The sequence below is a fragment of the Gymnoscopelus braueri genome (genome assembly GCF_963280865.1).
Source record: "Gymnoscopelus braueri genome assembly, chromosome: 1".
Taxonomy (NCBI): Eukaryota; Metazoa; Chordata; class Actinopteri; order Myctophiformes; family Myctophidae; genus Gymnoscopelus; species Gymnoscopelus braueri.
Window position 1 is genome coordinate 46,203,883 of NC_137603.1, and position 17,386 is coordinate 46,221,268.

A 17,386-nucleotide genomic window follows, 5' to 3' on the forward strand; every position below is an offset into this window, starting at 1 on the left:
TATCAGCGTCAGCTTTTCCTCAATATGAAACATAACCAAGCAAAACGGTCAGATGGTTAAGTCACAACTCTCATATTCTGTAGCCTCCTCTTTTAACAGTAGTGTGTGCATTCACACGCATGCACACACACACGCACGCAGGCACACACCTATGCCTCGCACTCAAAATGCCTTCTGTGTCGAGATCTTATGCTGTAAAATCACTGGCAGCCTAAACTAATTGAAATGAGCTGTTTTATGTAGGCTAGAACCGATTTTCCAGTGTCAGCTCTTGACAAACAGAATGCATTGGGAAGTGTTACGACAGATTTTCAGGATTCATGTTAAATATCACCAAAGTTCACCTTTAACATTTGTTCCAGAAAGCCAAAACAGTCAATGCCTAATCATAGTAACTACAAGCTGATTCATGCTTCCTTTGAGTGTACGCAGTTTTCAAAGCATAGTGGATGTGCAGGCAATTCAGGGTTCTTGCAGCGAATACACCTTTCGCAAGCTGTTACAACAACAACAACAAACTGCTGCTCACATATATAGGCAGTTATTTTGTAGTTTCATCAAAGCCTGTTTTTTTTTTTCGTATTGATTTATTAATATAGTTTAGTAGCAGGTACTCCATATCTGCACAGCCCGTATTGGAGGGTATGACTCACCAACCCCCCACCACCAAAAATGTGTGTGGTGTATGGGCCCAGCATCCGCCTTTGAAATTGAGTCTATATAGGAAGTGACAGTTCATATGAATGGCCTGTAGTTTTGTTGTTTCACCCCTGCTGGTGTCAAATAACTCTCAATGCAAGTGGGTGGATTTTTGCCGAACTTGATTACCTATTAATAAACATTGTCATAACTATATGCTTCCAGTCGCTAGTTTAAAGTCTTCTTTCAATCACCATGATATACGTTTTGGTAAATTATGGTCCCATTTACTTTAAAATTGATGATAAAGTAGGGTATGCTCTAGGAGAGGCGTGACTACCTTGTGATGCTTTGATTGACAAGCTACACAACCAATAGCATTCATTCCCCACCCCCGCTCTGGTCCCAGCCAATAGCATTCATTTCCGGTTGCTTAGGATATGACACGAAATAGACATTTCTGAAAAATAGGCTTAATTTACGGTCTGTAGAGTCTATGGGCGTAACGCTGTCCATTCTTTTTTACAGTCTTTAGGTGTATATTGCAGCCACGATGAACAGCTTTGCATGCCTGCTTGCTGCTTGTGACTATACTGTACGGTGCATGCTTGCTGCTCCTCGCTTGCAGGTATTGCTGCTGGCTAGTTCAGCGAGAAAAGCAGTGTTAATTTAACTCTGACTCTTACGGGTACATGTGGTTATATTTGTACACTCTCTGAGTTAAATGAATACTGAGGATTTTACTGTGAAGCAGATCACAGAAAAGTCAGATGTACACGCTTGTAGAACAGCCAAGATATTTGGGAAAAAGAGTGCACCAAGTAGATACAAGTTTGCAGGGCCGCTTCTCCCTACACGCACACTACGCAGGCTGCGTAGGGCCCCGCCTTGCATGGGGCCCCGCCTACCCGCAAAAAAAATTAAAAATTAAAAAAATTATTATTATTATTATTTTTTTTAAACCCAATCTGCCCAGAACTGCGGAAAAAACGGACCCAATCCGCCCAGAACTGCGAAAAAAACGGGCCCAATCCGCCCAGAACCGCGCACGCGCGAGGGGGAAACATGCACGCGCGCTGCGCGCGCGTGCATGTGTCCCGTATCATGCTTAGGGCCCCCGTGGAGTCTAAAGCGGCACTGCAAGTTTGGTCCGTTTTACTAGTGGGTTTAAGTGGTTAAGAGTCTAAAAAACAGACAAAACTAAATAGTTCTTGCCCTGATGGAATCCCCGGCTCAAGTATTCGAGTACGGTGGATCACTGCCATCTGGTCCTCTGAAATCATACCCCAGGAGTGGAAGGATACCAACAACAAGCCAGTGTGATCACAGTTCTCAAAGAGATTCCCTGCTGCTCCACTCACAATGCGCACTGTTCACACAAAAAATAAATCTGTATTTTTGGTGCAACTTTTCTTTTTAGCGTAATTGAACATGCAGCGTTTTCCATTTTCCATTCGAAGGACTGTTTCCAAAAGAGCACAATGCGCTCTTTTGACATGAACACACAGTAGGAACCCGACTGTACTTAACTTTGAGTTATGTTGCAGAATAATGGCTATCATTTTGACCAAACAGTATCTATTAACTTTAAAATAAATACATTTCTGGTACATTTGTAGTCCCTGCGTCATTTTGCCATGAGTTGTGGGGCAAACACTCAAGACTAAAATAGTGTTTAGAGAGATTTTCAAAAACACATTATGTGGAATGTTTTTTTATTTTGAAAAATATACCTGTGAAAGACTGAATCAACAATCCTACTGTAAATGCGTAATATCTCTGTCCGTGTGTGTATGCCTGTCTGTAATTCATGTATCTTGAGTGGTCCGAGGGAGTGCCGTCGAGTCGGTCGGATCGGCGGTTGTGTAAAACCGCTGATCCGACGGCTACGCCCACATATAGGCATATAGAGACCTGGTTGTCCAGAACCACCACTATGCCCATACTTCAAACTTGGAGCATGCATCACCGAGAACCGGAGGGAGTGATGCGCCAAGTGGGAAGTAGGTCGGCTCAGAGGATCTCCAAACATCTATAAAGCCACAAGTACCCATACATTTAGTACCCTGATGTCATCAATATGACGTCATAGTATATTGACGTCATAGACTCGCATGGACTCCATATCCGAGCATGCTTGACATGGAACTCCATATATGGGCAAAAAAGGGACACAGACAGACATATGGGTACAACAGGTAGTCTGACACGAGTACAACGGGTATTGCATAACTGGGTGGGGCATGCATTTCCAACTTGCATCGTTCCTGAGTCTAGTCAGTGATGTTGCTAGGTTTTCAATGTAATGGGTCCCGGGACCCACAGGTGGTCATTCAAATGGGTCCCAGAAACATTTTATGGGTCCCCAATTACACGTCTCCCCCCCCCCCTTCTATCGTTTTCTTTGATCTCCAATCTCCATATCTTCTATGTGTGTGTGACTGTGTACATTATATCCTAATGCAGTGGATCTCAATCTTTTCAGGCAGCGACCCCCCAAAATAATCATATTTGAACTGGGGACCCCCCACCCTGAGAAGCGCTTGGAATTAGGAGTTGAGGCATTTAATTTAGTTTAACTCAGTTCCACAGATACATAGTCAAAATAGCAGATCTACAAGGTCGTTTTTTTTTTTTTTTATCTACAAGCTCACAACGCCTTGCTTGTAGATCGCCTCTTTCTTATATTATTTCACAATTTTGACCGTATTTATAGTATAGTTTGTTGATTAGTTTGGATGCAGTAATAGTCTTTTTTCTTTTCTTTCTTAAGGTATTAAAAATATCTTAAAAGTCCTTAAATTGTGACTTCACTGTCATCTGGGGACCCCCCCCCCCAAATCATGTGGGGAGCCCCCTGGGGGTCCTGACCCACAGGTTGAGAACCACTGTCCTAATGTACATTCTATTTTGCTACTTGTTGTAGTCACAAACTCAGATTACAGGGTACAAACTACAATATAAAGTTCATAATAATAATATGAAAAAGATAATGTACACTTCATAGGAGCAGAGATAGATAGGAACTAAAGAACAACAACACTTTGTGGAAGAGAATGTAAACGGAGCAGAGATATTTGTTTAAGAAAAGTAGATGTTTGCGTCAGTATTTATTGCTCTGGTGTTTTCTTCTTAAAAAGTGGGATTCCCTTCAAATGATTTATGCTTGTGTCGCACCGAAAATAACGATCTGAAAACGACGTGTCGCACGTCGGTGTTTCGGCTCGCGGGTCGGTTTGGTGCGCGGCTCGCGGCTCACTTTGCTGCTCGCGGTTTGGTGTGCGCTCGCGGGTCGCTTTGGTGCGCGGCTCGCGGCTCACTTTGCTGCGCGGATCGCGGCTCGGTTTGGTGCACGGCTCGCGGTTCGGTTTGGTGCGCGGCTTGCGGCTCGCTTTGGGCGCGGCTCGCGGCTCGGTGTGGTGCACGGCTGCGTGGCTCGGTTTGGAGCACAGCTGCGTGGCTAGCGGCTCGCTTTGGTTGTATGCGTCCCGTGGACGCTGTGATGGTTGGTTTAATGCGTCCTTTATTAAAAATGTGCGTCAGAGACGCAGGACGCAGGGCTAGCAGCATCTCTGTCTAGTTATGGACTGTTTAATGAAAGAATATCCCAAATGTGTTATAACTAGAAAAAGTGCTCCTCGGAGCACTGCCAGACCCCTAGTGGTTGAAATCTGAAGATCAGAGCACTACATCACGCGAAGCTTGGCCAATCAAGGGGACAGGTACTGTAGGAAAAGAGGGACAGACCGACCGACAGACCGACAAAGCCTCCTGTAGGCCGAACCCTGGGGTCTGGCAACAAAAACTAAAACTCTACTTGTTTGCGAAGCGAGATGGGCAATAAATAATGCTCCCCCACCTCTCTCTCTCCCCTTCTCTCTCACTTTCTCCCTTTCTTAGCAAACTCTATTGTTGACAGGATGAATGGGTGCACCGCATACACAGATGCATTGTGGATGAGTCATACTTCAGTGTATCAGTGGCACCGGGGCACAAATTGGAGCAGGAGAGAAGCCTTATGTGCTCTCACTTTGAAAACCTGATCCATACCCTTTTCATATCTGCCCGATCCTCCACTCCCTGCTCTGCTCACATGCTATGACTAGTCCGCAAGCTAATCAGCAACAACGATGGTTACGTAGGTAACCACGGGTATGTGAGCGATTGGACCAGTCCAATATGATATATCCCTCTGCGGCAGAGCGGAGGCAGCGAGGTACAGTACACGGGGGTGTGCCGTGGCTTGTGGGCGTCGCCCTCTGCGATGCCCAAATTCCTACGCGGCCCACCTTTACACCTCTTGATCAACGTGGAAGGCCTGCAAAATGTGGAAAAACAAAAGTGTAAATCCTTCTGTATATTTCCCGTCGCATGAAAAACGCCACTCGCCACTCGCCTATTCCTAGCTTAGCACAAAAGCACACCAGTGGTCAGATCACTCGTTGGGGTTAGAGGGATCGCACAACCAGCTCTCTCGGAGCCCACGAGTTAATTAATCAACAAGCGTGAGTAGTGTTCAACTTGTGGAAAAAAAACGCAAAGCCGAAACCTAACCTAAGCTAACTATACACAGTTTCCCACAACTTGTTACAAGGTTAGGCGCAGTCCCAATCCGAGACAACCGGGAGGGTTTCAGCAACAGGACGAAGGACAAGAAACCCCCTGTGCCACAATACAGGCTGACCAAAACGTGTATCGCCCGTACGTACACGGTTTAAATCTGCAAAAGAAAGCAACACACTCGTGAATGAGATGGCACAAGCCAAAGCGAGCGGAGGAAAGCAGAAGCACTCAAAGGAGGAGCCAAAAGTAGCTCCGCCAAAGCTATATAAATAGCTTAAAGGATCTACACCATGAATTTAAAAAATAATAATAATATTTAATATCATATTGTTTATGTCCCTCAAACGTTTTTCAAAAGGTTTGAGCCTAAATCAAGCCTCAGATATACTCATTCCAACTAACTTCTCTCTGGCTTATAAAGAACTTTCACCTGCAATACCACATTGTCCTGTTTGGCACGGGGCGCTATTGAGCCTGTTTGTATGCATGTTATCTCCTGGTTCTGTGTGGAAAAAGGAAAAACAAAAATAAGGGGAAAAAAATAAAAAACAATATTATTGTTATTTTTTTGGTTGGAACTGAAAAACGGGAGGGATTGTACCCTGACGTGACGTCAGGGTGCAAATCAGTTTGGCCTGTTTTGAGACCAATTTACAGAAAACCCCATATTTGCTGTGAAAGCCTGAGTGTTCAAACTGGGGTATTTTTGGGGATAGAAGAGAGGTAGGGGAGACCAAAAACACACAAAAAAGAAAAAAAAGTTAAAATTCATGGTGTAGTCCCTTTAAGCTATTAGATAGCTTGCAAGTTTACTTTCTGCACACAGAGCTTACCTCATGTGGTGCTCTAAAAGTCCACCGCTTCGATACTCGCGCCAAGAGAAGAAAGAGGTGGAAAGGTTGGCCGTGTAGGAATTTGGGCATCGCAGAGGGTGACGGCCACAAGCTGCGGCACACCCCGTACACGGATGAATCTGTTAGTCTACCTCGGTGCCTCCGCTCTGCCGCGGAGGGATATATCATATTGGAGTGATCCAATAATATAGCGCTACATAACTGAAAGTGGACACATCACTTTCAAGCTGGGCCATCAGAGCCGGATCCTCAGACATGCAGAGTTGGAGGCACTGGTTAGTTACACTGCAGGCCAGCATTGCCCAGCAATGACTATAAGATGTGTTTTGAGACCATGGCACTCTCACAGTTTAGGGTGGCTAATCTGCTGCAGACAGAGCTTAGCTGTGTTAGGGCAGCAGTGGCTCAGGTGGTAGAGCGGCCACTTGGGAACTGTAAAGTTCCCGTTCGATCCCCGGCTCCCCCTGGGTTAGTGTTGAATTGTCCTGAATGTCCTGAGTGTGACACTGAACCCCCTAACAGCTCGCGATGAGCAGTTTGTTGTCTTGCATGGTTTCCTCTGATGTCGGTGTATGAACGTGTGTGTGAATAGGTGAGTGTAATGCTCATATTGAGTTACTTTGGATAAAGGCGCTAAACAAATGAACCATGTACCCGTTAGCATTTTAGTTCAATGTCACTGGATGGAAATGGTCAAATACGAATAATTATGGGGAATGTCTAGTGGCCATGGAAACCCAACCCCCTGTGGTGTTCTGCCAGGACACACACGCCTTCACACCTAGGCACGTGCACACATAGACATGAAAGGAGGCTTGAGCCCCTGCCCTTTTACCCGTCGGTAAAAAAGTGCCCTCTCCAGACAGGAAAAAATAAATCTATTACCCCCCCAAAATACATTTCAACCACCCCTAGTGGCCGAACGGTAAGGCAGACCGAAATGGCAGTGGATGTGTTGGATGCAGCTCAAAGTGAACTTTACTCAGGTATCTAGTTTGTCGCCGTCCAATCTTCCTAGCCTGTGTTATTAAAGAAAGACGGGCGACAATGGCCAAAACTCAATCGAGAAACTGCGATCGAAAACTGGCAAAAGTGGCCGTTTTCAATATGTTTTGGCCATTATCTCTGGAACGGAAGGTCCAATCTGCTCAATTGAAAGCTTTGGACGCCTTTTCGGGAGAGTTATAGAGCCCTACCACGTCCACCATTTGGTAGGTCGGACCACAACTCGGTCCTACTACTCCCCGCCTATAGGCAAAAGCTTAAACGGGAACCAGCCAGCGCAAGAGAAGTCCGAATCTGGTCTGAGCAGGCTGATTCTATGCTGCAGGACTGTTTCCAACACACAGACTGGGAGATGTTTCGACACGCCTCTGAGAATAACATCAATGAGTACTCAGACTCAGTCGTTGGATTCATCAGTAAGTGCATAGCTGACGTTGTGCCACTAAAGACAATAAGGACCTATCCAAACCAGAAGCCCTGGATCAACAGCGACGTCCGTGCTGCGTTGCATGCACGGGATGCTGCCTTTAGATCCGGAGATCTGGGTTCCACCCGCGCTGACCTCCAGAAAGCCATCAGGAAAGCTAAACGGGAGTATAGTGCTAAGCTGGAAGACCAGTTCAAGAATGGGGATGCGAGGAGCGTGTGGCAAGGGCTCCGGGAAATAACGGACTTCAGAGGGCGACCCAGAAGCACGGAGCCCCCCTCTGCCTCCCTTCCAAATGAGCTGAACTCCTTCTTCGCACGGTTCGAGATAGACGGCACCAACACCACACCACCGGAGCCTGCACCACCACAGGAGGTCAGCCCATTATCCATTTCGGAGGCTGATGTGCGTAAGGCCTTCATGCGGTTGAACACCCGTAAAGCGGCAGGCCCCGACGGCATACCAGGCCGTGTGCTCAAAGTCTGTGCACACCAGCTGGCTGGTGTGTTTACAGACATCTTCAACCTCTCCCTCTCCCAAGCTGAAGTTCCTGAAGGCTTCAAAAGGTCCATCATAGTCCCAGTCCCCAAGCGTGCTAAAACATCATGTCACAATGACTGGAGACCTGTTGCACTGACACCAATCGTTAGCAAGTGCTTTGAGAGGCTGGTAAGAGATTACATCTGCTCTGTACTGCCCGCTACGCTGGATCCATGGCAGTTTGCATACCGGAAAAATAGATCAACCGAGGATGCAGTGGCCATGGCTCTCCACACTGCACTCAATCACTTGGATGCGAGAGGGAGTAACAACAGGTACGTGCGGATGCTGTTTGTGGACTTCAGCTCAGCCTTCAATACAATTGTCCCTGCAAGACTAGACATGAAGCTCAGAGACCTAGGCCTGCACCCGACCATGTGCAGGTGGGTACTGAACTTTCTGTCGAACCGTGGTCAGGTGGTGCGGATGGGTAACATAACATCAGACCCAATGACCCTCAATACCGGTGCACCCCAGGGCTGTGTGCTCAGCCCCCTCCTTTACTCCTTGTACACCCATGACTGTATGTCCACGCACGGCTGCAATACCATCATTAAGTACGCCGACGACACTACAGTCATGGGGCTGATCACTGACGCCAATGAGACGGCCTATAGAGATGAGGTCAATACACTGGCGCTGTGGTGTCGGGAGAACAACCTAGCTCTCAACGCGGGAAAGACCAAGGAGCTAATTGTTGACTTCAGGAGGCCAAGGAGGGAGCACACGCCAATCCACATCGATGGAGTTGCAGTGGAGAGAGTCAGGGGGTTTAAATTCCTCGGCATTCACATTGACGACGACCTTAAGTGGAACACTCACACCACTCATGTGGTGAAAAAGGCACAACAACGCCTGTACTGCTTACGGCGCCTGAAGAAGTTCAGGGTCAGCCCCCGTATCCTGAGGTCCTTCTACAACTGCACCATTGAGAGCATCCTGACGGGTGGTTTCATCGTATGGTACGGGAGCTGCACTGTCCTTCAACAGAAGGCACTACAGAGAGTAGTGCGGTCAGCCCAGCGCATAGTCGGAGGTGAGCTTCCCTCCCTCCAGGGAATATACGAGAGGCGATGCGTGGCCAAGGCTGAACGGATTGTTGGGGACGTCCACCATCCCAGCCACAGCCTGTTCAGGCCAGCACTGCGGCCGCGGCCAGGCAAGCGGTATCTCAGCCTTGCTAGCCACACACAAAGACTATGGAGCACTTTCTTCTTGGCCACCATAAGACTCTTGAACACACACTGAACACTACATGGCCCGGACTATATGGCCATATGTCTGTGGCTAATGTATTATATCTATGACAATGCAGTTTGCACATGCGCTTTTTGCACTTACTGTAGGTAGTTTTTGATCTTATACATGTTTTATTATTAAGCAGCTTAGTTTCTAACATAACAATGAGTCTAAATGTGGAATTACTGAGACTGTAGCTGCTGTGTTGGTTTTATAGCGCACAATGAATTTCACGTGCCTTTTACTTGTAAATGGTATTGTTGACAATAAAGTTGAACCTTGAACCTTGAACCTTGAACCTTGTTGGATGCGTGACTTTGAGGACATTAAGCACACATTTTCGGGTCATTTAGGTTTTCTGGCCTAAAAGTATGGTAATTGTTCGGTGCCCTTTTGAAATTCCAGCCCCTGCCTCTCCAAATCCCTCTGCACGTCCCTGTTCACACCTTCACCTTTGTGCAGGGGTGTGAAGGTGTAAGAACACCACAGGGGGGGTTATGCTTTTCATGGCCTCTAGAGAGCACACGTATACTGGGGATATACATTCCCCATACATTATCCATAATTGACCATTTTCTTCCAGTGTTTGGTACTACATACTGGGTTTTTTTCTACTATGGCATACATGGACAAATTAGTACAGTGACAGACTATGCTGTGAGCATGACCTCGGGGATGCCCTTTCAAAAACGGAGCCCAGAATAGACGTGCTGGTTGAAAAACACACCTCATTAAGATTGATTGATTGAGCCTGGCTCTGATCCTGATAGATGTACTTGGCGGCAGTTGCTCAGGAGGTAGAGCGGCCGTCTTGGAACCCGGTTTGATCCTCGGCTCCTCCTGGCTGTGTGCGTGAAGCTTTAAGGGTGCAATAGGTAATCGAACTAATGGATAAAACCGATTAAATAAAACAAAATTTGGTAATCAGATAATTTAATAAAATAATCAATTAATAATCTATCCCTATTTTGGGCTATCATTATAGGTGAAAAGCTTCAAAAAAAATTCAAACATTTTCAAAAATAATTAAATAGTAGACCTCACATATTGCATCGTGAGCTTGTAGATCCGCCATTTTAACTATTTTTGCATGCCACTGTTGTATGACAAAGTATAACATAACGCTTAAGTGGCTAACCAATTTGTTGATGTTTCGAAAAAAGAGAATAGAGAGAAAAAATCACACCCTGTGTGAAGTGGGCGGTGTCTTGCTAGCTAATCACAATACTGAATGGAGTCAACCAATCATGTACAAAAGATAAATACATTTATTGAAACACTCTTTATGATGGACGAAACCATAACTTGAAAAAAACAAAGTTTTGGTTTTTTTCAAGTTATGGTTTCTTATATAGGGCTATGCACATGTGTCATGTGACACTGGCCAATCACAGTCCTGAATAGACTGTGATTGGCCAATCACAGCGCAGGATAATTGTACAAATTTCCTGGGCCCAGATCACAGCGCAGGAAAATGTACATTTTTCCAAATCTCACTTATAGGGGCGGTTTCACCGCCCAAAAAAGTAATCGATATAATTTAGACGCTTGGAAAATAATTGATAGTTGCAGCCCTAATCAGCTTACAGTACATTAAACACCAGTGTCAGGTCAGTAAAATGTTAAAATAAGGATTAGTAAAAAGAAAAAACAAAAGGTTGGGGATAGGGATGAAGGTGGGAGGGAATACGCAGGGGGATGAGTAAGTGTGGGTGCGAGTCTGGGGTGTCCCAGGGAGACCATTAATTATGTATTTTTGTGATTTTGGGTCCCAGTGAGACACCACATTTAGCTTTTGGGTCCCAAGCTGAAAAACTTTAAGAACACATGCCTTTTGTATTAAACACATAGAGCTCCCAATGACTCCATGAAAACATTCAGCGTCTATTACACTAGCTCTTTAACAACTGGACTACTGAGGAGAAAACACCACTGTAGGCTCTTTTTTAAGGGAACTGACCTGACAAGCAACACAAACTCAAACATGTTGCACTCATTTGCATTCAATTACATAACATCACACCCAGGGTTACCCACTTAACCCCTATACACTTCAATGTATGGCCAACAGCAAAAATAACTGATCTGCATGCTCACAACGCGTTGTATCGGGACACATTGTGATCAGTTATTTTCTTGAAAACAAAAACAAATATGATTTTTTTTGACAAATTTGCGCAACATGAGAGAGTTAGAGAGAGGACACAGGGGAGCTGAAGGCGAAAGTCTTGGTACTGTAGGCCAAGATGCGGTCTGTCTGCTTGCTCCCTGATCTTCAAATAAACTTCTACTATGTGCATTCACTTTATGCCGTAGTGACGCCGAGGTTAATATGGTAAACATACAGTTTTCGTTAAGTTGTGATATTATTATCAAACATAAATAAAACGCATCAGACAGTCTACATTTCCCAAAAGGAAATGAATGTGTGTATTCAGTCTGAACAGAAGCAGGTATAAAAAGATATCCCCACATTAAAATGAATGGCCAAAAGGGGGGATATCAAAAGCAGGGCCACGGATCCCCAATCCCCCCTGCAAATTGAACCCTTATCACATCTCATCATCAACAGTTGTCTAATTAGGGTCACAACCCTTACATTTGAAGCAGGTCTGATGCAGAATACAAACAGCCATCTTACGCTCTGAACATTTTTAAATGAAGCAGACAATTTTACAACGTAAGACGTTTTAAATTCCATGGAAACGGGCCCTTTGCGGCTGACAGATCAAAGGGGCAGGGGCTCTCAGAATAACAAATGGATAAATTAGCACTAATGACTTCCTTGTGTATGACCGGACCGAGACACCCAGCTTCAAAGTGACACATGCGCTGCATGGGTAGGGCATGTAATCCGCATGCCCACCCAGAAGGGACAGCGGGAATGCCACAAGGACCACCTAACAGCTCTACAGAATTGCTGTGACATCCAACAATTAGGACTGGAATATCTGGCTGCTGATCACCGCACCTGGCGTTCCACCAGTCCCCCAGGCTTCACACGCTTCCAGGAACAGGCCACGGAGAGGAGGAGAACTGTGGCGCAGACACTGCAGCATGCTGCAGGGTCTCACCTCCTACGTGCACATTACATCTGTGCCTCATGTGGTAAACCATGCATTAGCCTGCACACTCACGTGCAATCGCACAAACGCATCACCCCTCGCAGTAAACCTTTTCAATTGGAGCATTGTCGCCATGGAAATCGGTGGTCGGCTATACGCAAATAAACATCCACAGGTGACAGAGGACAACAGCACTGGCTCTTCATAGTCAGCAACACACGCCTTTCGTGCTCTATTAGCCTCGATCTCCAGGCTTTTATTGCTTAGTTTTGCTAAAAAATAAAAGCCTGGCCCAACTATAGCCTGTACTGGGTATGAGGAAGTGTTTCATTTCCCAACCAACCAGAGTGCAGTGGGCGTCGCTCGTAATGTTGTGTTAACGGGGCGGGGGTTGACGGACAGATCGGTGAACCAATGGGATCAGGCGCCGTCTCTCGCCGGCTCTATACACACGCCCCTTTATACACGAAATCAGGAGGGTTGCAGCAGGCTAGTGCTCTATTGAATGCATGTGTATGTTCATGTTTACTTCCATGGTCGCCTGCATCAGACACAGAGAATAACAGTACGGTATGTCTGTGTATTATATTAACGTCCGGAAGTCTAGAACGAGGCAATTTGGAAATGCATGCCCCACCCAGTTAGGCAATACCCAATGCCAGAGTAACTGCTGTACCTGCCTGTCTGTCTGTGACCCTTTTATGTCCTTATATGGAGATTTCTGTATCCGTCTGTCTGTGTCCCGTTTATGCCAATAGATGGAGTTCTGTGTCAGGCATGCTCAAATATGGAGTCTAGGTCAGTCTATGATGTCATGTTGATGACATTAACGTACTCCATTTATGGGGATTAGCGGTTCTATCGATATTTTTGGGAGATCGCTGATCTGACCAACTTCCCACTCGGAGTTTGAAGTTGGTCGGTAGTTCTGGACGACCGCCTATTCCACAGACTCGACCCGGGCGCGGCACTCACTTGGGTCGTCTGGGGAGATCCGCTGATCCAACCGACTTCCTATACTTGGCGCATCACGCCCTCGAGTCCTCGCCGATACACACGCCGAGTTTGAAGTCAGTCGGGGTAAAACAGTGCATGGACATGCCCATACAGACAGACGGACAAAGATTTCTCGCGTTTATAGTAGGATTGTTGATGTCAGGTGGAAAGCTTGTATGTCCAAACCTGTTAACTTTCAGGAAATGGAAAAAAATAATAACCTGTGTTCCAATGGATCCAATGTAGTTATTATTTAGTCACAAGCTTGTCAATACCTTTCATTACTTTCATACTTTTTATATAGCGGAAATAGCAGATCTATAAGCTCACCATACGTCACAGGTCGTGAGCTCATATGGCGGTTATTTTTGCAGCAAAAAACATAAAAAGTTGAAACATGGATTGAGATACAAGGTTTTCGGCCCGGCAGCGACCAATTCATTATGTGTGCCGTGTCTCGCTGTGTGCATGTCTTTGTATGTGTGCATAATTGATGTATCCATCTGTGTCTATGGGCTATTCAAGCCACTATAACTCCTGACAGGCCATGCTATACTGTCGTTATATCACAGCTAAGGGGGTTGTTGGCCAGACGCAATGCCAATTGGTCTGGAGTGAGTTATTGCTTTTAGAAAACAGTTAACAATTATGGAGAAATAAAACAATATACACTTCCCAATTAAAATAGTAACAGTAAAATAGTAAAGTAGTAACACTTTCTATGACTATAATGCAATATAAACATATTTATATGAATCCATTAAGACCGGGAAAGCATCTGTGTCTTTTTAGATTTCTTTGGCTCTAATTTTCAAAAATAGCAGATATACAAGCTCAAAGCGCTATGAGCATGATGTAGATCTGATTTTTTTTCTTCTCTTAAATATAATATAATCTGTTTGCACATGGTGGTTGCTGTGCAATGTTTACATCAGTCGCAAGCTCTTTTCATTGCACTTTACATTGGCTAATTGTTTATAAAACCCCACGACAGAATTAACCACTTTCAGTTTTGCTTTCAAACATTTAAAAGAAAAAAAATAGCAAATATAGCAAATCTAAACGAATTTCTTCCAGATCACCAGTCCCATCTTCTGTTTCTGACACTGGCATAGTTCAGTCAGATAACTCACTGAGCGATTGAGACCAATAATAGCTTGAGAACATTGCATTTATAAAATGTAAATACAAGTGTGAATATTATGTATGATCTTGGCGTCCAGGCTCTGCTATACATTACGCCCTGGTCAGCACATTACAGACAACCATTTAAGAGCAGGGAGATACACATCTATAATAAACCCTCCAGGGGAAAACAGAACCCTTAGTAAAGCAGAGCCTACTGGTGGTGCTGGGAGCAAACGAAGCACATACAACATCAGTGGCAGCACCGGCAGCAAGAGGAAGTGCAATGGAATCAGGTGAGCTTAAAGAGATAGTTCACCTAAACAAAAATCATTTTTTTCTATTGATTATTTCACCAGAATGGAGACTTGAATTCATGGATTTTTTAATTTATTTTTACGCATTCCTAAGCCAATAAATTGATGACCAGCAGGCAGCAGTTCCGGTAGGAGACACAAAGGAGACTCTTTGTGTCTCCTACCGGAACCGCTCATCAAATTATTGGCTTAGGAATGCGACAAAAACAAATAAAATATCCAAGAATTCAAGTCTCCATGGGGTAAAAAACTAGTCATTTTGGGGGTGAACTATCCCTTTAAGTAGACCGCCAATTTGGTCAGCTGCTTGACACGTCACATACAGTACATCACCCACATAGTGCTGCACACGCGTATAAACCTCTCGAGTGTCTGCCTGAACTAGCTAGCAGGCTACGCATCATAAATCTCACAAAAACGAATTGATCCACCCTTTCTGATGATTGTTGAAGGTTTGCAACTACATCTCTCTCTTGACACCAGTCATCAAAGCATTGCCTTTCCACCGTTGTGCATGCCGTCCTTTTATGGTGGATTTCTCCCACAGGCATGCATTGATCTATCCACTCCTCCATAGTTCAGCCTCCATGGAGATAAAAGTTAAATGTTGTAATTCCACCTTGACCTATAGTTTGAGTTTTACATTTCTTATAGAACTGTATGAATTCAATTCAATTCAATTCAATTTTATTAAAGTGTCAAATCACAACAAGTTGTCTCAAGACACTTTACATGTAGAGTAGAGACCCGACATCCCACCCTGAGCAAGCAATTTTGCGACAGTGGCAACGAAAAACTCCCTCTTAACTGGAAGAAACGTCAATGAAGACATCATATCTGTGGTATATTTCTATTATACCACACCTAGCAACCAATCAGATTTCACAAACCCATTTTCTATGTATGTTCGTGATAATACATTAATAAACTGATTACTCCACTTAGATCAATACCTGCTGATGTTCACAACTCATACATGTAACACATTCGCCTTTTACAGTAAATATAAAATCTGTATTAGGAATAATATTGTGTCTTCCTCTGCTGGTGGGTGTAATCGCTATTCTTCCACGTCCAATTTCGCTTTCATTCAACATAGTGAACTACAGTATAATGTCTAATTTATGCTCAGTCGTGCGATGGAGTTGCGCGCCTAAAATAGCAACGTGTCGCGGATGCGTCGCATAGTGAGCTTGTAGATTGGCTATTTTGAGCACGCTACACGGTTGTGCGACGAAGAATAAATCAGGCTTAAGAAGTGGTGCAGCAATTAAGCTGGATGTGCTTAAGTACCCAGTGCCTAAGCTGTTCAGAAATATGTGAAACAGTTTTGTCGATTATGTCCTAAAGATTGTTGATGCCTCACTACTCTCTGGAATATTTCCCACAGGTCTTAAGTATGCCATGATAACACCTTTGTAGAAAAAGAACAATCTTGTTTTTGAGAACTACTGTACAGGACGATATCAAATCTCCAATTCTTGGGAAAACTCCTGTCAGTGAAACCTTGTGAGCGCGTCAAAAACTTGACTTGATCTTGGATGCTGATCTTAACTTTCAGAAGCACAGAACTAATATCTCCAAGGCTGCCTTTTATCATCTGAGGAATATATCTAAAGATGCTTTCTGACACAGTCAGATTCTGAAAAGCTGGTGCATGCTTTTATTTCCAGTAGACTTGATTACTGTAACGCACTTTTTGCTGGTCTGTCAAAGTAGTTGTTAAATTAACTCAAGCTTGTTACGAATGCAGCTGCCAGGGTTTTATCTAATACCAAAAGGTTTTAACAGATCACTTACATTTTTGCTTCTCTTCACTGGCTCCCAGTAAAACAAATGTATTTTAAAGTACTTCTTTATTTTTAATAAATGAATGGTTTAGCTCCTTGCTACATTGCTGACATGAATACACACCAAACAGATCCCTAATTAAATCTAGCACACATCCTACATCAGGTTTTGTCCATGCGTGCGTGTGCGTATGCGCGTGTGTGCATGTGTGGGTGCGCACATGTGTCAGAGGAGTGCAGTATACCTTCATAGACAGCTTTAAATCCCTGTAAGCCAATGGTATCGTCCGACTGCAGGTGTAACCACATCTGACTGGACAGGCTGACAATTAGGTCAGGGACACTGGAGCCAGTCAATCTAGAGGAAGTGCCAGGCAAAGAGAGAGAGAGAGAGAGAGAGACACACACACACACACACACACACACACACACACACACACACACACACACACACACACACACACACACACACACACACACACACACACACACACACACACACACACACACACGTCTCGTAACAAAATAATAGCAATATTAATACTATTCATAATTATGTACATTAACCTCCATCGCTTTCCTTGCGTTTTGTCATGTTAATAATTATACATTTTAGTAGTACAAGTAGTAGTAGTAGTAGTAGTAGTAGTAGAATTGCATCAGTATTCAGGTGGTACTTACACATATAGTACTCTCCGTGTGTCTCCTATCTTCCCCCCATCTCCCACAGTTAGAGTGTCATATCCTCTCTCCAGGTCAAATTCTTCAAATGCCAACTTTATCACCTGTAGGAACAGAAAGACAGATATATGTGTTATCATGCCAT

The 17,386-nt window shown here is 44.5% G+C and overlaps 1 protein-coding gene across 1 annotated transcript in view; it reads right to left on the reverse strand.

Annotated features, from left to right (window-relative positions):
* LOC308074200 (CUB and sushi domain-containing protein 1-like) overlaps positions 1–17,386 on the reverse strand; it is a gene marked incomplete at its 3' end in the record, with an annotated part of 656,606 nt that overhangs the window by 242,256 nt on the left and 396,964 nt on the right. Inside the window, exons 11-12 of the mRNA XM_080413541.1 lie at positions 17,242–17,345; positions 16,806–16,918 (exon numbers count right to left, since the gene is read on the reverse strand). Of these exons, the coding sequence (XP_080269667.1) occupies positions 16,806–16,918; positions 17,242–17,345 (217 nt within the window). The remainder of the gene's footprint in view (positions 1–16,805; positions 16,919–17,241; positions 17,346–17,386) is intronic.